The 21,357-nt window shown below is 42.6% G+C and overlaps 1 protein-coding gene and 1 pseudogene across 2 annotated transcripts in view; both read left to right on the top strand.

Annotated features, from left to right (window-relative positions):
* The first annotated feature begins 1,957 nt into the window (after nucleotides 1-1,957).
* The window catches only part of ABHD12 (abhydrolase domain containing 12, lysophospholipase), a 93,993-nt gene continuing 74,593 nt past the window's right edge, over nucleotides 1,958-21,357 (top strand). For both annotated transcript variants that reach the window (XM_063107896.1, XM_063107895.1), the window contains exon 1: nucleotides 1,958-2,280. In XM_063107896.1, the coding sequence (XP_062963966.1) occupies nucleotides 2,093-2,280 (188 nt within the window). In that variant the 5' untranslated portion in view covers nucleotides 1,958-2,092. The remainder of the gene's footprint in view (nucleotides 2,281-21,357) is intronic.
* Nucleotides 13,451-15,110, top strand: LOC134386354 (large ribosomal subunit protein uL3-like; annotated as a pseudogene).

The raw sequence follows: 21,357 nt of genomic DNA, 5'->3' as shown, positions 1-21,357 counted from the left end.
CTGCGGAGGGGTGTAGGTGGCTAAGGAGAGGCTGGTGGCTGAGACCAAAGAGGGGACTGGAGGCCATGTCAGGTAGAGCCCATAGGCCTTTTCATAAGCTTCTGCTTTTATTTCAAGTGAGATGGGGAGCTACTGAAGTATTCTGAGCAAACAAGTGACAGAATTAGACCTAGTTTTAAAAACAAAAAAACTATGTGGTAGCTGAGTTAAGAAGAAAGAAGTGAGGCAGGAGACCACTTAGGCTATTACAGTAACTCAGGTGAGAGATGATGGTAGCTTGGCCCTGGGATGGTAGAAGTGGTGAGAAGTGGCTGGATCCTGGATAAATTTTGACAGGAGTCAACAAGGATGACCCCAGGGTTTTGGCCTGAGGAACCGCAAGGATAGAGCCATCATTTCCCAGGAGGGGAAAGCTATGGATGGAGTTGGGGGTGGGAGAAGAGTTGGGAGCTCAGCTTTGAAAGCAGTAAGCTTAGGTGCCTGCCAGAAATCAGAGCAGAGATGAGTAGACTACTGGATCGCGGAGACTGAAACGGGTTCAAGGAAGAGGTGTGGACAAATGCAAATGTGGGCATCACCAGTGTGGGGATGGTATTTAAAGACTCCATAACTGAGAGCTAAGGACTGTATGGGCAAGGCCGTGCCAGCAAGAAAAATTCAATACCCCTTACATTTCTCTTTCAAAGGGGATTTTGTGAGTGATAGGGTCAAACTTTTTTTTACATGTTAGTTTCACGATTCCCAATCTTTATGTGTGCTACTCTATCACTTTAAAGAATCCACCATTTAAAGTCCACAGTATGTTTTTTAAAAATGTATTTGGAGATATCCACACAAATATAAATGCGGGTTGTGATACTTGGTAATGTGGTCGAAGAAATTCTTTTGCAATTTCAAAGTATCATTACAAAGCAATTATAAGGAGCTATTGAAAGAAAAGAAAAAAGAAAAAAGGAGCTATTGTATAACGCATTTCTAAATCATCTTAAATTATCAGTTGCTAAGTTTTCAAACTGACACAAATGTTGAAATTACAAGTTACTTTGGAATAAGCAAGCAAATATATCTCTTGGTTGTAGATCACATGTAAGATTAATGCCATATGAAAGCAAGCTGAAGCTATAACACTAAATTTTGGAAAATGCCCTTTCCCCTTTTTAGGATGGGTTAAATCAGTACTTAACCCGAGTTTCACAAGTGCGAATTTAACTTTGAGATGGGTTCCCCCGATCCGCTAGTTCTAATTGCTTTATAAAAATCTAAAATATAATACAGGTTTTTAAAAAGTAGATCGTTTAAGCAGTCCATTCTTTGTATGTTCGGCCCCAGAGTAAAAACTAAGTATCTATACATGTTTCAAATAAAAAAGTACCTGAAGGCATTTTTTTTAAAGTGAAATCGTTGTGGGAAAATAATTATAAATCATTAGAATGGAATTGTGACTCGTTACTTTTTCTTTTTGTTCGTGTGAAGCTTTATGAGCACACTTCCCGGGGTTATCCTGATTTAGTTTCCAGTAGGAGGGGCCCGGGCGCCGGGAGGGAGTAGAGGCTTCGCGCTGCGGCGCGCGCTCGCTCGCCGGGTGACCCCTCTCCGGCAGGCGTCCCCCGCCGTGGTCTCACCGTTCGGGCCGCTGAACTGAGGCATGGCCGAGCGCGTTTGCTCACGGCACCGAGCACCCCGGCGAAGCCATCCGCCACTCCCGGGACGTGGCTCAGACCCCTGCGCAGCGGTGCCCGCCGCTCAACCCTGCCCTGCCGATGACGCGCAGACCCGACCTCGTCCGCCCTTCTCCAAAATGGCTGCGGGTCGGCGCCGGGGTAGCTGCGCGCTCGCCCAGTGGAACCAGGGAGGAGGGGCCAGGGCGGGGGCGGGGCCGGCCGGATCCCGGCGCTGATTGGCCGGAGCGACCGCGGGCCCCAGCGCTGGTGCGTAACCGGCGCTGCGGCCTGGGGCGGGAATGTGAGGGCAGCAGGCTCCCAGCTCTGGGCGGCGGTGGCGGCTGTGAGCGGCGGCGACTGCGGCAAGGGCGGCACGGGCGGGCGTACGAGGCCAGCGGGCGCTGTCGGCAGCCGGCCCTGTCGGCCGCGGGATGAGGAAGCGGATCGAGCCGGTCAGCTTGGAGCATGAGCGTCGCGCCACCTCAGGCTCGTCCTCCGGCTCGGTCGCCGCAGCGCTGGACGCCGACTGCAGCCTGAAGCAGAACCTGCGCCTGGCGGGCCAGGGGCCAGCCGAACCGCGCTGCGCGGCCGACGCGGGCATGAAGCGCGCGCTGGGCAGGTGAGGCGCCGCGCGGGGGCGGGGCGGGCCCCTCACCTGGCCCGCAGGTAGCCCCGCGCCCCCCACCTTCCTCAAGTTAGTTGCTCGCAGGAGCACCCCACCAGCTTCCCGCCCCCCAGTGTCCTCTCCCGACGCTTGTCAGACCTCTTCTCCTCACCTGGCCGGCAGGTAGCCCCCGACCTGCCATCCTTTCTCCAGGCACCTGCCCGCGGGAGCGCGCCTTACCACTCTTCACTCCCTGCTGTCCTCTTCTGAGCCCCCTCTCGCTCACCAGGCGCTCCTAACCCAGCCTCGCAGCCCTGCCCTTCCCCGGGCAGCCGGTGGGGAACCCTTCAGCTGCGGGGTCGCAGCGGCCCGCGCGGGAGAAGAGCCTGGGGATGGGGAGTCTCGGGGAGGCCCCTGGACGCCGGCACGTCGGAGGTGGGACGCGGAGGGGGCGCCGGGGTCCCCCCGGATCGCATCTTGTCGGACCCACACCGAGTGCCCCTGTGCCTGGGTCGGCGCGTGAGGAGGCTTACCGGCACCCCGCGCTCCATTTCGGAGCTCTCCTCCTCGGTGACGAATCTTCAGGAGCGGCCTTCGCCGCCCAGAATTGCTGGGCCTTTGGGGAAGGGTGGAGTGCCTGCGAGGGAAAGGAAGGATCCTCCGCTGCTAGAAGGAAACCTGGGCAGGTGGCTCATGGCGCTTGAAATCTGCCCGAACTTAAGTTCGCTCCTTGGGGATCACTGTAGAGTCCAGAAATGGTTTGGTTACTTGTGTTCTCCCTTTGGGTAGGAGATAAATGCGTTTATGTAAAGATGATTTCAAAACTGATATGGGAGCATATTTCACGGAGACAAATTTCTCTCCCTATCTGCTAGTCTCTTAATTTTCCAGCTGTAGAACATATCATTCAAGGCAATTTTGAAGACTTGATATTTCATGGTGGTGTTTGAGGAGGTTAGTATGTAGTGTTCTGGAAGAGTGATTTCTTTTGGGTTCAACTGAAATGCCCTTAATTGACACTGGCCACGTTACTGTAAAAACGTTATCCAAATAACCCCTAAAGAAAGTCACAATGTCGTTTTCATTGCTTAAAATTTTGTGAAATTAAACTATACGTTCCTTTGAGTCAATGGTTCTCAATCCTGCCAGAAGGGCAGGGTCTGACAGTTTTGTTTCTGTGTTTGTGTAAAAATATCTAGCAACTGTCAATATCTTTTGTGAAACTAATCTGCTCTCTTTGCTGCAGAAAGGTCTTTCTGCATTAAAAACTCGTGATTAGCCTTGGTATAACACTTAGATAAGTTGGAAAATTCTTTCTTTGAAAAAAATCAAGTTTTTAGGCATAATAATGTTTGGGGAAACAGTGCTGCCCTGGCTTCCTCCTTGAAGGGTGTACTGTATTGAAAGGACCTGATTAATTTTTATTTTTGTCAGGGGACATTTGAATGTTGCCCCTATCGTTTGGATAAACAAAAAGCTGTTAGGAATAAAAATCAAAACAGACAGAAGAAAGGCCAAATTTGTCTGTTATCTCTTGCTTCCTTCCCTGTTGCCTCTCCCACACATTCTCTGGCTTTCTTCTCTCCTTCACTCAGGTTCTGCTCTGCAGTCACCTCCTCAGAGAGGCCTTCTCAGACCAGTCCTTCCCTGTTTATCTTATCACTCACCTGGCATTATAATTATTATAATTGCATGCGTACTTGTTGACTTGCTTTACTTACCTTTGTCTCCTCCTGACACTGCTGAATGGAAGCACCATGAGAGCAGGCACATTTTCTCCACCTCTATCTCTCTCTACTGCCTGGCACATAGTAGGAGGCAGAAAATACTTGTTGAATGAATGAGTATCTGTAGAATAAATTCCTAGAAGTCGAATTGCTGAGCCAAGGGATGTGTGTATATTAACTCTTAAAGGTAAAGGTAAATTATCCTCCAAAGAAGTTGCACTGATTTCTGCTCCCACCATCAATGTAAGTTGCCTCCCCCAAATACTATCTATTACCACATATTTCGACTTCTGTCTGATTGATGAAAATGTTATCTGATTTGTAGCTTTAATTTGCATTTCTTGTTTGGTGGCATTTTTGTGTGTTTTTAGAAGCCAATTATAAACCTTTGCAATTTAAGTCTTTATGACTCTCCTTTGTGTCCTTCTGCACATTTCTTTTAACTCTTTGTTGTAGACATTTTCAAATATACAAAAGTAGAGAAGTCAGTATAATGAGCCTCCTTGTATCCATCACTTAATTTCAACAGTTTTCAATGTTTAGCCAATTTTAAATCATTTATCCCTTTTTCTGTAGAGTGAGGAACTGGAATCTTTTTTTTTTTTTTTTTTGTCGTGTTTTCGTGACCGGCACTCAGCCAGTGAGTGCACCGGTCAGTCCTATATAGGATCCGAACCCGCGGTGGGAGCGTCGCCGCACTGCCAGCGCAGCACTCTACCAAGTGCGCCATGGGCTCGGCCCAAGAACTGGAATCTTTTTTAAAAAATTTAATTTAATTTTATTTTATTTTATTTTGTTGATATACAATGTGGTTGATTATTGTGGCCCATTACCGAAACCTCCCTCCCAACAATGTCCTTTCTGTTTGCTTGTCGTATCAACTTCAAGGAATAGCAATTGTTGTCTTCTCCCCCCCGCCTGGGTTTTGTGTGTGTGTGTGTGTGTGTGTGTGTGTGTGTGTTTATTTATTTATTTTTAGCTCCCACCAATAAGTGAGAACATGTGATATTTCTCTTTCTGTGCCTGACTTGTTTCACTTAATATAATTCTCTCTAGGTCCACCCGTGTTGTTGCAAATGGCAGTATTTCATTCTTTTCTATAGCTGAGTAGTATTCCATTGTGTAGATATACCACATTTTCTGTATCCACTCATCTGATAATGGACATTTGGGCTGGTTCCAACTCTTGGCTATTGTAAAGAGTGCTGCGATGAACATTGGGGAACAGGTATACCTTTGACTTGATAATTTCCATTCTTCTGGGTATATTCCCAGCAGTTGGATAGCTGGGTCATGTGGTAGATCTATTCTGCAATTGTTTCAGGAACCTCCATACCATTTTCCATAGAGGCTGCACCATTTTACAGTCCCATCAACAATGTATGAGTTCCTTTTTCTCCGCAACCTCGCCAGCATTTATTGTTCAGAGTCTTTTAGATTTTAGCCATCCTAACTGGGGTTAGATGGTATCTCAGTGTGGTTTTGATTTGCATTTCCCGAATGCTGAGTGATGTTGAGCATTTTTTCATATGTCTGTTGGCCATTTGTATGTCTTCCTTTGAAAAATGCCTATTTAGCTCTTTTGCCCATTTTTTAATTGGGTTGCTTGTTTTTTTGTTGTAAAGTTGTTTGAGTTCCTTTTATATTCTGGATATCAATCCTTTGTCAGATGTATATATATATATATATATATATATATATATATATTTTTTTTTTTTTTTTGTCGTTTTTTCGTGACCGGCACTCAGCCAGTGAGTGCACCGGTCAGTCCTATATAGGATCCGAACCCGCGGTGGGAGCGTCGCCGCACTGCCAGCGCAGCACTCTACCAAGTGCGCCACGGGCTCGGCCCAGTCAGATGTATATTTTGCAAATATTTTCTCCCACTCTGTTGATTGTCTTTTAACTCTGTTAATTGTTTCTTTTGCTGTGCAGAAACTTTTTAGTTTGATATAATCCCATTTGTTTATTTTTCCTTTGGTTGCCCTTGCTTTTGGGGTCATATTCATGAAGTCTGTGTCCAGTCCTACTTCCTGAAGTGTTTCTCCTATGTTTTCTTTAAGAAGTTTTATTGTTTCAGGGTGTATATTTAATTATTTAATCCATTTTGAGTTGACTTTAGTGTATGGTGAAAGGTATGGGTCTAGTTTCATTCTCCTGCAGAACTGGAATCTTTTAAAACAAATTATTTCATCCATAAATACTTCACAGTATATTTTGAACAAATAAGCGTTTTTTGAAATATATGTATATAACCCTGATCCTATTATCATGTCTATCAAAATCAACAATTTATGGCTGGCTGGTTAGCTCAATTGGTTAGATTGCACTGTCATACACCAAGTTCAAGGACTTGGATCTTCTTACCAGCCAGCCACTAAAAAAAAAAAAAAAAAAAAAAAAAGTGCTCTGCAAAATCAGCAATTTATTTAAAATCAGATCCACATATTTCTCAAGTTGTCCCAGAAATATTTTCTTTACAATTAGCTTATTTGAAAATTCTGTACATTTCTTAAATTTATTCCTAGTTATTTTATCTGTTTTGTTATTGAAAATAGGATCCTTTATTATATTACATGTTCTTGTTAGTTGTATTTATTAATTATTTAAATAACAACTTATTATTTCTAATAGTTTTTGCATTTGGTTCTCTTGGGTTTTCCAAGTATACCATCATGTCAGCTGCAAATAATAATTTTGTCCCTTGTTTTCCAATATTTTTGTCTCTTTTTTGTGATTGCATTGTTTTTCCAGAAGAGAGTGAAATAATGGGGATGATACTGGGTATCCTTGTCTACTTCCTGACTTTAGTGAGAGAATGCTTTTAGTGTTTTTGCCATGCTAGTTATTTTACTAAGGGGTGTGTTGCTGATTTTTTTTTAAGTAAAAAATGGTGGTTGAAATTTTTCAAATACCATTTAGGCATCTATGGACTGATTATAGAGATTGTCTCCCTTGACCTGTTAATATGTTGAGGTGTAGTAATAAGATTTTATATTATTGAATCATCATTGTATTCCTGGGATGAACTCTGTTATTGTATAGCCAGATTCTATTTCTGAATATTTTATTTAGAAATTTTACATCATTATTTATGAGACTAGTCTATAATTTGCTTTTTTAATGCTATCTTTATCAAGTTGTTTTAGTGTTTTCTGTAGCTTTATAAAAAGTGTTCTCTTTCTCTGCTCTAGCCAGTTTAAATACTTTTGAAATGATCTGTTTTGAAATTTTCTGTTTCTTTAAACTGTGATAGAATTCCCCTGTAAAACTGCCTAAGCCCAGTGCTTTTATAGAATATAGCACTCTGATAACTATTATAGTTTCTTCTAAGCTGTTGGCCTGTTTAGCTTTGCTTCCTCTTTCTAAGTTCAGTTTTTGTGTTTATGTCTTCATAGAAAATCATCCATTTAATTCAGCTTTTTTTTTTTCTCCTGTATCTGGGGCTGTTTCCCTGGTCTTGTTCCCTATTTTATATACCTAGGCTCCCCAACCCCCTGCTTTTTTTTCTTGACTTAAGCTAGCTAATGATATATGTAACACAGAGACAGAAACTGAAGCTTAAAAATATGTATAGATTTTCCCCTCTCCTCCACCAAAGAAAGCGTGTTCTATCTGAAGGGGCAGCGGCTGCCACACCCTATCCTATTACTGCCTGGCAGGAATGTGGCCCCAGAGTAGCCAGATCTTCCAGTCTTTCCAGGAAAGAGTGACTGTTTTTTTGTTTATTTTTGTGGATTGTATTGTGTGCGGGGGTGTGTATGTTATCTCCAACTTTTTTAATATTGATAACTAATTCAGATGAAAACATTTTTGGAGGTCCAAAAACCCCCAAAATAGTTTTTTGTTTTGTTTCTTAAATTTCTGGGCTGAAGGGTAATTTTTAAAGATAAATATCTATCTAATTCATATATCAACTCTACTCCTTGAGAAGAAAAACTAGATATTAGTTTTGCTTTGCACAATGTCTGGCTTGAGGAGGTGTTAGGCAAATGAGGGATTTTGTGGGCCTTTCATTATCTTTTCAGTAGCCCTGGAATTCTTGGTAATGTGTTTTGAAGGCATGAGTGGTCTAATTTGGACCAGAGCAGGCAGTCATGAGATGTACAAGGCATGTGTGTCTCAGTCTGCTAGTCTTTATCCTTCCATTCCCAATCCTTCCATTCCCAAACAGTACGCCAAATCTGCCGAATTGATGGAAATCAGTGGACTGCATGCATTCACAGCCAAATGATCCTCACCCTCACGTGTAGACACCAAAGAACACAGTCTTCATCCTTACTTCTTCCTTGACCCATAGGAGGGACTTCATCCAAGGCTACTAATGGCTTCATCATAACCCAGAAAGGCAGGTGGCTGAGGTTAACATCAGTCTCCTTCAACATCAGCGGTCCTGAGGTTTAATATTAAGTTCACCCTCCAAGCATCTCTGTGTGGTATCTCCTCATCCTTACTTTATGGATTAAGAGGACGAGAGCGAGTGCTGAGCTATCTTTTGTAGTTAAAGTCTGCTTTGTATATCTCCTTTCTCCTTCTACTTCACCGAGTACTCTCTGTGCTGGGGCTGAGGCAAGGAAGGAGGCAGGCTTTATTTATGGCACCTCAGATGGGACCCCTAGCTGGATCTTCCCCTTTTCCTGACTTGGTGTCACAGCCACACTGTAGCCAGGAACCCAGGACACTGGGACTTGGTGCTTCACCGGTGCCTCTGGCTTTGTTAGGGCTCTGTATCTCTGCTTGGTTCCCAGTTCCTTTCAGTCAACACTCACCCTCCCTTCCCAGGAGAGTGTCTGCCTTCTGGAACTGGCAGACAGGCCTAACCTGTGGGAGATATCCTTGGGCAGACTGAAAGCTCTTGAGCCACTCTCATGGAGGCATCCTTGGAAAGAGGCATGGAAGATGGGTCATCTTGTCAGGTGTATGTTGACAGTGATGGAGACACGACCCCATTCCAGACTCTTGCTCCTCTTCCCATTAGACCACTTTTCCTTCCAAAATGAAATTGGCAGGAAAAATGTTTACTGAAATATAACCTTGAAAATGACAGATTAAATCATCACTTTTCTCCCAGAGATGATGCCACAGAACTAGGTTTCAACGGGTTTGTGCTTTGCCAGTGGATCTTTCAGCGTGGAGAGTGGGTAAGTCATTTGTTTCATCCTAAACTGAGAGTCAGCATCTGGGGAGTGTTGGTCAGGACAGAGGGTACCAACCAACACAGGGAAGATGTCCCATTATCACAAGTACCTTTCACTTAGGCTTGGTCCCTGTGGTAATATGACTCGGTATTTTAGAGGAAAGCTTGCATATAGAGCTGGGTCTCAAGTATTTTCAGATTCTGTGGTGTGGGATAAGTGGCTTAACTTTCTGAGTTAGTTTCTTCATCTGTGACATAGGGATAAGAATGTCTTCCCTGTAGGATGGTGGCGAGGTCCAGGTGTGTGGAAAATCCTGGCACACAGTGAACACTCAGTCAGTGGCCTCTTCTAGTGTGATCATCCCCATTATTACTATCTCATTATTACTACTAATGTTATGAGGTGAGGGAACTGAGAAAGCTCTGTTAGCTCATGTTAAGAAGGATTTACTCCTCCCTTTTCTACCCCCTGACTATTATAGTCTGGCTTCTCAGCCATTTGTCATTCATTCTGACCAGTTAACATAATCTGTTGGTATTAGAGCATTTTTAACAATACCATTTGATCATTCAACACTGTTTTTCTACCGTTCATATAACAGAGTTTGAGTACCTGTTATGCACAACAAAGCTTGTGAATGCTGAGATGCTCTTGCAGACTTTACATTCTGGCAGAGGAGACACATAACAAATGAAGAAATGCAAGATGTGTCAGTGCTCAGTGTGCTGAGGAGAAAAGTAAAGGCAGCAAGGGAACAGATGCAGATGGGGCCTTGTGGCAGTATGTGCACAGTTTGGATGCACAGGAGGCCTTTTTGACAAGGAGACATTTGAACAGAAGCCACAGGCTGCATTAGAGCAGGAATATGGCGTAATACAATGTATGTATTACCCTGTCACTCTGTGACAAGAACAGATGAGAGGGGCAGAAGATCAGGAAGATCAGCTAGGGGCTGTTGGAATCATCCCAGACAAGAGATGATGGGGGCTTAGGCCAGGGCAGAAGTTGTAGAAATGAGAAGTGTGGAATTCTGGATTCACAAATTTTTTCCTGAGCAGCCTGAAGAATGGACTTGCCATGTACTGAGAAGGGGACATTTGTAGAAAGAGCGAGTGCTTAGGGTGGGGGGAAGGTTGGTGACAGTAATGAGTTTGGTTTGGACATACTGAGGTACCTATTAAACATCCAAGTGGAGTAGGGAATAGGAGATGGCACTCAGGGGAGAGGTTGGGGCTGATGTCTGACCATGGCTGCCTGCAGGTGGTGCTTAGAGCCCTGCAACAGAGTCAGGAAGGAGTTGGAGTCAGAGGACTGGGTCTGAGTCCTCAGCGGGTATGACCTGGGAAGAGTAGGCTATAGCCCAGGAGGCTTGGAGGGAGCAAGTAGGAGGAGAGCTAGGAAAAAGGTGTTTAGTCAGCCACGTAAGGTAAGCCAGTTGCGGAGGAAAGCATGATCTGTGGTTGGATATGGTAATGTGGAGATCAGCGGTGACAGTAGCTTATTGGAGGGGTGGGGAGAAAGAGCCAGATGGAGTGAGCTGAAGGGAGAAGGGGAGAAAGGAAATGCAGATAGCATTTTCAAGGAGAATTGCTATGAAGAGGAAGAAATGGGGGAGGGGTAGCTGGAGTGAGTTTTCTGATCAGTGATATTAGAGTGCACATGGGAATAATCCAGGAGAGAGGGAAGACTAGTAGGTAGGATAGAGTGGGTGTGGTGATGTTTCTGGGCCTGTGAGAAAGAATGGGACCTAGTGCCCCATGGCTAAGAGAGGTTCCCCTCAGACAGGAAGGAGGGCCAAGGATGTGGTGAAAGGCTAGATTGGGTTGATAGATTTGTGGATGGAGGAATGTGGAAATTCTCTTCTGGGCGCTTCTGTTTTCTCCATGAAATAAGCAGCAAGGCCATCCACTGAGTGGGAAGAGGCAAGAGGAAGTGCTGGGAGTCTGTATTAGTCCATTTCTGTTTCTTAGAGCAAAATTCCTGGAACTGGGTGATTTATAAGAAGAAACAAAATTTATTGCTTATGGTTTCAGAGACTGGGAAGTCCAAAGTCCAGGGGACACATCTGGTGAGGGTTTTCTTTGCTGGTGGCTTTACAGCAATGCAGGAGTCTCACATGGCAGAAAATGGTGGAGCAAAGAGAGAGCAAGACTAACCTCCTCATTCACTCTCTTTTTAAAGCCCTCAGAACCATGCCCCTGACCACCATTATTAATCCATTCACTACAGCACGGTCCTCCAATCTAATCAGCCGTTCAAGGCCCCACCTTTCAATTACTGTAATAGGATTTCCTACCCTCAACAGTTGTAGTGGGGATTTAAGCTTCAGTGAGGTTGGGAGGGCATCCAATCTGTAGCATTCTGCCCCAGCCCTCCAAAACTCATCTCCTTTCACAAACAAATACATTCATTTCATCCCTAAAGTCTTAACTTGTTTCAACTCAAAAGTCCAAAGTTCAAAGTCCCATCTGTAAAATCAATACCAGTTATCTGCTTCCAAGATACAATGGTGGGACAAGCATAGGGTACATATTCCCATTGAAAAAGGGAGAAATAAGCCAAAAGAAAGGAGTAACTGGTTCCAAACAAACCTGAAACCGAGCAAGGCAGGCATTAAATCTTAGAGCTGGTTAATCATGTACCTTGACTTCATGTTCTATGTCCTCTGCATGCTGGTCAGGGGTTGGGTCCCCAAGTCCTTGGGCAGGGTCTTAACCTTTCAGTTTTCTACACAGGCTGAATCTTAGCTCTCTGTTCTTGACCTAATCAAAATTTTTCTATCATACTTGCTAAATTCTAATTAACATCAACAATTATTCTGCTTTGCAGGGACTCTTTTTTATGACATGTAATGGATGGTAAAGATGTTTGCTATGGGAAATCATTCCAGTTGTGGCTTGCTGTGTATCTGAGGAGCTGGCATGTTCTGCATAGTCGAGTGCTGTACTGCTCTGGAAAGTCTGAAGGGGAGGTCAGCGGCTGCCACAGAGCTCTGCACATACCCCAGCGTGGATGGGCTTAGAGCGGGGCGAAAGGTGGAGGTGGAAAAAAGGTCTGCATGAACTGAGGTCAAGATAGAGTGATTAAGTTGGACCTAGGCAGAATTCTTACCTCTCAGGGTTTGCTAGTACACAAATTGCTAATTTCTTAATTGGTAAATAGAATTAGTCTTGAAATGGTACTTGTGGGCTTAGTTGTCTTAATCACGTATGATCCGTTTACCAGCTATGGAAATATCCTGAGAAGGTAGTAAGAGGAGAGGACAGATGGGTGTCAGTGTGGGAGAGTTCGAGAAGATTAGGACTCTGATTTATAAAGATGAAGGTGGAGAAGGGCTGTCAGGGAAGAAATACAAGCAAATCTCAGCAGTGGTAGAACTCATGGCTTGTTCTTGAAGCTTGAAAGGAATTGCCCTGAGGATAAAGAAAAGAGGGTTTAAATTGTCTTCAGCTCTTATCAAACTGGTGGGATCTCCGTGCAAGGTCTGGATGTATTGACTGTACTATTCATAATGTGAAAGTACAGAGACAGAATGTTCAGGGTTGAAGACATTCATTTTGATGCAGTAGTTCAGGTCCCTAGAAGAGATAATGGCTTTTAACTTTCAACCGTTTTCTTCTCCTTATGTGTGCAGCAGATATGCCCTACCCTTTCATCCTTGGCCTATGCTATTCGTGGTCCTGGAATATCACATTGCTCCCATATGAAAGTGGCCACATTAGTGTCAGGGGCCCGTAGGTTATTTCACTCAACAGGTACTGTTCTGTTATTTGTCTGATGCCACATGAGGCACTGGGGATGTAAAGATGCAAGAAGAAAATACCTCCCTTAGGGAGTTGTTGTCTATTGGTTTTTAGTGTGGCAGCCATTAGCTCTTGCCCCCAGATGTTGTGATGATGCCTGTGGCAGAGCGGAATACAGGAATGGCTGGAGACAGGTAGTCTGCTCTCACATTCATCCTTTCTTAAAGACTCTATTGTTGCTCTCACAGTTTTTTGTGCTGACTTATCTTCAGAGTATCTCATCTGTCAGCCTCTTGCTTTATTGACAGGGTATAATGCAAAATGCTTTGCTGGCAAACCAAGCTGTAAAAGATATAAGAAAAAGGAATTTTCACAGTTTGGGGACACAGGACTCTTTCACAAGGCATGTCATGGCAAAACCTATGGAAAAGAAGGAGGCTGTCATTTTACGACATTCGATATTTGGCTTAGGGTTCCAAAAGGAAGGGACTGTTACTCCAGTGCAGTCCAGCTGGGAGTCTGCCAGTGTAGCCCTGTGGTCTCAAGAGAACTGAAGGAGATTCTGCAGGGCCTAGGGATGGTTCTTCAGGTATGAAGAGATGGCCATTGCTCTGATGAGAGGCATCCTCTGCTGGGTCATCCCTCTCTCCATTTCTCTTTCAAACAGTTAATTTTTTTTTTCTGATTCCAAATTAATAAAAAAATTTTAATAAAAATTTAAAACAGAGAAAGATAATCACGAAACTGAAACTCCCCCGGATAATTACCATTAACAGTGTGCATGTATTGAGACTATTGCTACCATGTTCTTTCACTCACTTAACGGATATGCTCTTTTCATTCATTTAGCCTTCCTTGAAAGCTAGAGGATGCACATAAAACGTTGTGCAAGAATGAAACAAGTCCCAATCCTTGTAGACCTTACATTCTCATGAAGGAAAAACACAGCAAAGAAAGGTAGTGCGTAAATATGTATACTGTAAAATTTCTAGAAGTGGTAAAGTGCTATAAGGAAAAATAAAGCCAGGTAGTTATCTTTCCCTCCAGGTGGGATTTGACGTCGGTATATCTCATAGGAAGTTCTCTGCTCCCAGACATGGGTCCATGGGCATCTTGCCTTGAAAGCACAGCTACAGGCATTGTGGGAAGGTGAAGAGCTTCCCCAAGGATAGCTCTTCAAAGCTGGTCCACCTCACAGCCATTCTGGGCTGCAAGGCTGGCGTGATCCACATTGTGCTGGAAGTCAATAGGCCAGGATCCAAGGTGAACAAGAAGGAAGTCGCGGAGGCTGTGACCGTTGTGGAGATGCCACCCATGGTGGTTGTAGGCATTGAGGGCTACATGGAAACCCCTCAAGGCCTCTGGACCTTCAAGACCACCTGTGCTGAGCATATCAGCAATGAGTGCAGAAGGTGCTTCTATAGGAACTGGCATAAATCTAAGAAGAAGGCCTTCACCACATACTGCAAGAAATGACAGGATGAGTATGGTGAGAAGCAGCTGGGAAGGACTTTATCAGCATGAGGAAGTACTGCCAGGTCATCTGCGTCATTGCCCATACCCAGATGCGCCTGCTTCCTCTATTCCAGAGGAAGACCCACCTGGTGGAGATCCAGGTGAATGAAGCACTATGGCCAATAAACTGGACTGGGCCCAGAAAGGCTAGAGGAGCAGATACTTGTGAACCAAGTGTTTGGGCAGGATGAGATGATCAGCGTCATCAGGGTGACCAAGGGCAAAGGCTACAAAGGGGTCACCAGTCACTGGCACAACAAGAAGCTGCCCCGCAAGACCCACCGAGGGCTGTGCAAGGTTGCCTGTATTGGGGCATGGCATCCTGCCCATGTGGCCTTCTCTGTGGCACAGGCTGGGCAGAAAGGCTATCATCACTGCACTGAGATCAACAAGCATATCTACAAGATTGGCCAGGGCTACCTTATCAAGGATGGCAAACTGCTCTACAGCCATGTCTCCACTGATTATGACCTGTCTGACAGAAGCATCAACCCTCGGGGTGGCTTTATTCACTAAAGTGAAATGACCGATGACTTTGCCATGCTGAAAGGCTCAGTTCTGGGAACCAAGAAGCAAGTGCTCACCCTCCACAAGTATACACCAAACAGTGGGCTCTGGAGAAGATTGACCTTAAGTTTGTCCACACCACCTCCAAGTTTGGCCATGGTCACTTACAGGCTGTGGAGAAGAAAGCATTCATGGGACCACTTAAGAAAGAATGAATTGCAAAGGAAGAAGGAGCTTATTGTCAGGAACAGATTGTACAGCTGGTGGGATCTCAATAAAAGTGAGTTTCCAGTGTGTGGGGGAAGCCAGGTAGTTAATGCAGTCATGTGTAAAGCACTTGAAAACAAGCTGTACTACAGTGGTAAACGTTTTTATTTCTGCTAGGAAAATGAGGCCTTCTCACACTAGGACACCCAACTGTTAACTCTGCCAATGAAATCCTCATGATTTTTTGTTTTCTTTGGAAACAGAGACATTTATGGATTGCTCTTGTGTGTTTTATTAAGGTCTCAAAGTTTTCAGTTCTGTAGAATGAAATTGCTCACAATACTGACTGTGTTCAAATAAGATTTTGAAGATTGTTAAGATTTCTACCTAAAAAAAAAGAGTTTAATCCAACTAATAGTTTTGGGGAATGAACCTTTTCTTCCTTCTGAGATAATAAAATAAAAAGATAAGGCATTTTTTGTAAATTTTGATGCTTATAATAATGGAGGAATTGAAAACTAATTAAAAACATTTAAAAATAAATATAGAACTTCCACTTCTAGCCATGATAGAATTTATTTGTTAGAGACCAAATTTACCTTAAAATAACTAACACAGCAACAACAACAAAAACAGACAAAATACATGAAACAAGTTTTCAAGACACTTGGCACCAGGCACCCTCTCTCTGAGAAGTGGCAGACAGATGAGGCTAGCCCTCTGATTGCCACAGCTGAGTGCTTTGATAGAGTTTCCATGCTGCAGTGCAGGGAGGAGGGGTGAAGGCTTGTGGGCCCCTGAGTTGTAGATATTGGAACTGAGGTTCTGGGGAGACGGAGGTGGCTGGAGTTCATAGGACAGAGTACCAGAGAGGAGAGAAAAGCACAGAGAGAGAGACCCTGGGGTCTGCAGAGGGTCCTCCTTAAGCATTCAGAAGAACAGTGATCAACGTGTGTGTGTGTGTGTGTGTGTGTGTGTGTGTGTGTGTGTGTGTGTGTGTGTGCATGTGTGCATGCGCTACCTGAGGCTGGGGAAAGAACTGCCCCCTAAAGATTGGAGGGAACAGAAACTGTACAGCAAGACCATAATTCACGGGGCATTGGGTAGAATATTCAAGAACATCATGCTTCAGTAGTGGGAAATAATTAGCCTTAGATTGAGCACTCCTCCAGACCCACCTAACTAATCATAAAAGCAAGATGCAAAAGAATCAGTTTCCAAATAACTGCATCTGGGTACAAGGCTCAGTAATATTAGTAAGAATACAAAACTATCCAGCACCCACAAGTAAAATTCACAAGATCTAGCATCCAAAGATTACCAGGTATATGAGTTTGCTCAGGCTGCCATACAAAGTAACACAGACTGGGTGACAAGTGACAGAATTTATTTTCTCACAATTCTGGAGGCTAGAATGCTGAAATCAAGGTGTTAGCAGGGTTGATTTCTCTTGAGGCCTCTCCCCTTGGCTTATAGATGACCACATTCTCCTTGTCTTCCCTCTGTGTATGTCTGTTTCCAAATGTCGTATGGTTTGGGTCCCACCCTAATATCTTATTTTAATGTGATTACTTCTTTAGGGACCTTGTCTTCAAATATAGTCACATTCTGTGGTATGAGAGCTTAGGACTAAAACCTGTGAATTTTAGAGGGACATAATTCAGCCCACAATGCTAGGCATGCAGAGAGGCAGGAAAATATGACCTATAATAATGAGAATAGTTAATCAATGGAAACCAACCCAAAACTGACATATATGTTAGCATTAGCAGAGAAGGACATTAAAGCAGTTATTATAATTGTATTTCATATGCTCATGAAGTTAAGTAGAGTCATGGAAGATATGAAAATTACCTAAATCAAATTTCTGAAGATGAAAACCACAATGTCTGATGTGAAAGATTACACTAACGGGGGTTAACAGCAGATGAGACACTGCAGAAGAAAACATTCAACTATCCAATATGAAACAGAAAAAACCAGTTTTTTTAAAAAGCATTATTGAGCTATGGAACAACTTCAGGCAGCCTATTACATGGGTCATTTGAGTTCCCAAAGAAGGGAGGACAGCAGAGGGAAAAAAATATTTGAAGAGATAGTGGCTAGAAACTTTCTAAGCTTGATGAAAACTATAAACCCTCTATTAAGAAGCTCAGTGAAACCCCTGAACAAGAAATGTGAAAAAACCACAACAAGACATTCCGTGATCAAATTGCTCAGAACCAGTGATAAAGAAAAAAGTATAAAAAGCAACCAAAGGAAAAAAGACATATTAAGTACATAGGAACATAGGAACAAAGATACAGACAGTAGCAGATTTCTTGTCAGGAAAAAAGAAAAAAAAAAAAAAAAAACGCAAGTGAGAAGACAGTGGAGTAACATCTTGAAAGTACTGAAGGAAGAAAACTATTCACCTAGAATTCTTTACCAGGTCAAAATATCTTTCAGAAATGAAGGCAAAATAATGAAGTTTTTAGACATACAAAACCTGAAAGAATTTATCACCAGCAGACCCACACTATAAGAAATGTTAAAGGATGTCCTTCAGGCAGAAGAAAAATTATACCAGATGAAAATCTAAATATACATGAGTGAAAAACATTGGAAATAATTTTATGAAAAAGTATATTTTTTATTACTGAAATACTTTAAAATGGTAATTCAGCAAAAACAACACCAATGCATTGTAGGGTTTATAATATGTGTAAAAGAGGATTTCATGACAACAAATGCATGTAGACTAGAAAGGAAGAAATGTACTGTTCTTATATATGAAATGTTATAATTTCTCTTGGATATAGAATGTGATAAAGATGGATACTGTAAGCCTTAAAGCAACCACTAAAAAGAGATATAACAAATATCCCAACACAGGAAATAAAATGAAGTCATAAAAAATGCTTGACTAATCCAAAGGAAGCCCCCTGCCCACACACATGCATGCACGCGCACGCGCACGCACACACACACACACACACACACACACACACACACACACACACACACACACACACACACACACACACAAAGGAAAAGGAACAAATGGAACAAATAGAAAACAAATAGCAAGATGATGAGCTCAAACCTAACCATACTGATAAACACATTAAATATAAGTGGTCTAAGCACTCAATAAAAAGGCAGAGATTGTCGGTTGGCTAAAAAAGCAAAAGCCAACTGTATGATGCCTACAAAAAGCAATACACTTCAAATGTAACACAAAAAAGCTTAAAAGGATGAAAAAAATATATATACAGTGCTAACACTAGTCAAAAAGTAGCTGGGAGGGCCAACTTGGGAGAGTGTGGTGCTGATAACACCAAGGCCAGGGGTTCGGATCCCTATATAGGGATGGCTGGTTAGCTCACTTGGGAGAACCTGGTGCTAACAACACGTTATTAGCTAACCAGTGCTAACATCTGGTTATTCTCTCACCAGATTGAATTAAATTTGAAATCAATAACAAAAAGATCTCTGGAAAATTCCAAAATGTTTGGGAACTGAATGACACACTTCTAAATAAGCCATGGGTTAAAGAAGAAATCAGAAGGGAGATGAGTGGGCCGGCCCGTGGCTCACTCGGTAGAGTGCGGTGCTGATAACACCAAGGCCCCGGGTTCGGATCCCATATACGGATGGCCGGTTCGCTCACTGGCTGAGTGTGGTGCTGACAACACCAAGTCAAGGGTTAAGATCCCCTTACTGGTCATCTTTTAAAAAAAAAAAAAAAAAAAAAGAAGGGAGATGAGAAAGTAATTCATACTGAATGAAAATGAAGACACATGTATACCCCTAAAGTATATTTGAGGAATTTATAGTAGTAAATGCCTATAGCAGAAAAGAAGAAAGGTCTTCAATTGATGACTTCAGTTTCTGCATTAAAAAACTAGAAAGAAAAAGAGCAAATTAAACCCAAAGTAAGCATATAATAAAGATCAAAGCAGAACTCAAGGAAATATAAATCAGAAAAACAAGGGAGTGTTGAGGGCAGCTTTAATCTGTAATAGACAAAAACTGGAAACAACCCAAATGCCCATCAACAGGTGAATGCAGAAACAAATTTGGTATATCCATACAGTGATATATTACTCAGCGATAGAAAGGAATTAACTCAGCACAGAGGATTGGGTTTTTAGGGTAGTCAAACTAGTCTATTGTAATGGTGGAAATCCATAGAATGTACAGCACCAACAGTGAACCCAAACAAACTATGGACTCTAGATGATAATGTGTCAATGTTGGTTCATCAATTGCAACAAATGTACCACTTTGAGGGGGATTGTTTATAATAGGGGAGGCTATGATAGTGTGGGGGAAGGCTGTTTATGGGAAATCTCTGTACATTCTACTCAGTTTTGCTGTAAACCTAAAACTTTGAAAAGTAAAGTTTATTTTTAAAAAAGAAATGAACAATTGATATAGGCAGCAGTAAATAAACAAATGAATCTCAAAATAATTATGCTGGATGAAAGAAGCCAGACAAAAGAGATTCCATTTATATAAAACCAGCAAATTCAAAGTAATCTCTAGTGACAGAAAGTAGATCTGTAGTTGCTTGGGGATCAGGGGGACAAATTGTAGAGGGACTGGAGGGAGGTATTAGAAGAAGCTGGAGGAAATTTTGGGGATGATGGATATGTTTAATATCTTCACTGTGGTGGTGGTTTCTCACAAGTGCTTATGTATATTAAAACTTATCAAATTATATGCTTTAAATAGGTGCAGTTGATGTCAATTATGCCTCAACGATCTATTTTAAAACAAAATAAAGGTTACAGCACTTTTTCATGAGCATTTGGGGGAAAAAGAAATTTTCACCAGCTTTCATTCTCACCTTTCACCCTGTTCTTGCCCCTGTGCACTCAGTGATAGAACTCCTGTTGGCTTTACTCCCACCAGCCTTTCAGATTTATGAGCACAGTCAGGTAATCTGAAACACCAAGGAGAAAACCCAGGAGATGTGAAGGTCAGGTTTTGTTCTAACATTTTTGGGGATTTCTGGCAGTGTTTCATTCATTCCAAATGAGGATCCAGTGAAATAGAAAGAGTGGGCGGACTTGGAGGCCCAGGATGTGTACTCATTCTCCAGCTAGGTCCTTACCTGAGTGAGTTATTTGATTACTGTGAGCTTAGTTTCCATCTCTCTAAAATGGGAGTGTTATCTGTTGTATCTCCTTCTTTGGGTTATGCTAAGATTTCAACAAGATCGTATCAGCCTATACAAGTATAAAGTGGTGTAATGTGTTTTTTCCTGACTATTCACCCCATTTAGTTTTTCTGTTAATTCAAAAGAAGTTTGCAGAGGACACTTATTTTACAAGTTAATTTCTTTGCCCAGTTTTTACACTTTTTTTGAGATGTTAAGTTATCTATACTGCTAATATTTGTTAAGTCCTTATATTTTTGCCTTGTATTACCACAGGTTTCAGACCTTTCTCAGATACTTTTTTTGCTATGACAATAGCACTGAAGAGCAGGTAGTTTTTAATTCTACTTGGTAAGGTGTGCGTAGTTTGTTTTTAGACATTTGTGATGTCTTATAAACAATCCTACACCTAGAAAATGCTTCTTGAGTGAACAAGCTAAATGAAAAGGGAGCTATAATTCCCAAATGATACAGCTTTAAAAAAATTTTTTTTTAATTTTTAAAAAGTTTTATTGTGATAAAATATGCATAATACAATTTACTGTTAAGTGTACAATTTAGTGGCATTAAGTACATTCACAAGTTGTGCAGCCATCACTACCATCCATCTCTAGAACTTTTTCATCATCACAAACTGAAACTGAAATCTCTTGCCTGTAACCAATACTTGTTTCATAAACAGAAGGAAGAGCAAAAGGACCGAGAGCCCCTCAGTGTCAGCTTGCCCCACCTGCTGTGGAATGTAGTTTCTAGAGTAGGCTCTGAAGCTGGGTCCTCCTTCAGCACCTAGGTGGCAGCACATGGGGCACAGGTGCTGGAGAGGAGGGATGGAGTCCCAGATACTGGCCTGGGGGTCCATGTTGTTTTGGACTACATTCTTACCATCTAGAAGGGAGATGAGAAAATAAGGACAGTGTAGAGAATCTGTCATAAAGATAACTATGTTGTGGTTGAATCCTGAAACAATGGCCTTTCTATCAAATTTTTGAGATCCGTACTTGGTAAAATAAAAACTTGGCAACACTGGGTCAGTCCCGTTTTGTGGAAAATTTTACTTTTCATGAAATATAAAAATCTAGGAACCAGTTCTTTCTGTGGGGCCTGAAGGC

This window comes from Cynocephalus volans, chromosome 9, assembly GCF_027409185.1.
Source record: "Cynocephalus volans isolate mCynVol1 chromosome 9, mCynVol1.pri, whole genome shotgun sequence".
Lineage (NCBI taxonomy): Eukaryota > Metazoa > Chordata > Mammalia > Dermoptera > Cynocephalidae > Cynocephalus > Cynocephalus volans.
The sequence above is the reverse complement of the archived record's forward strand: the minus strand, read 5'-3'. Positions and strand labels throughout refer to the sequence as shown.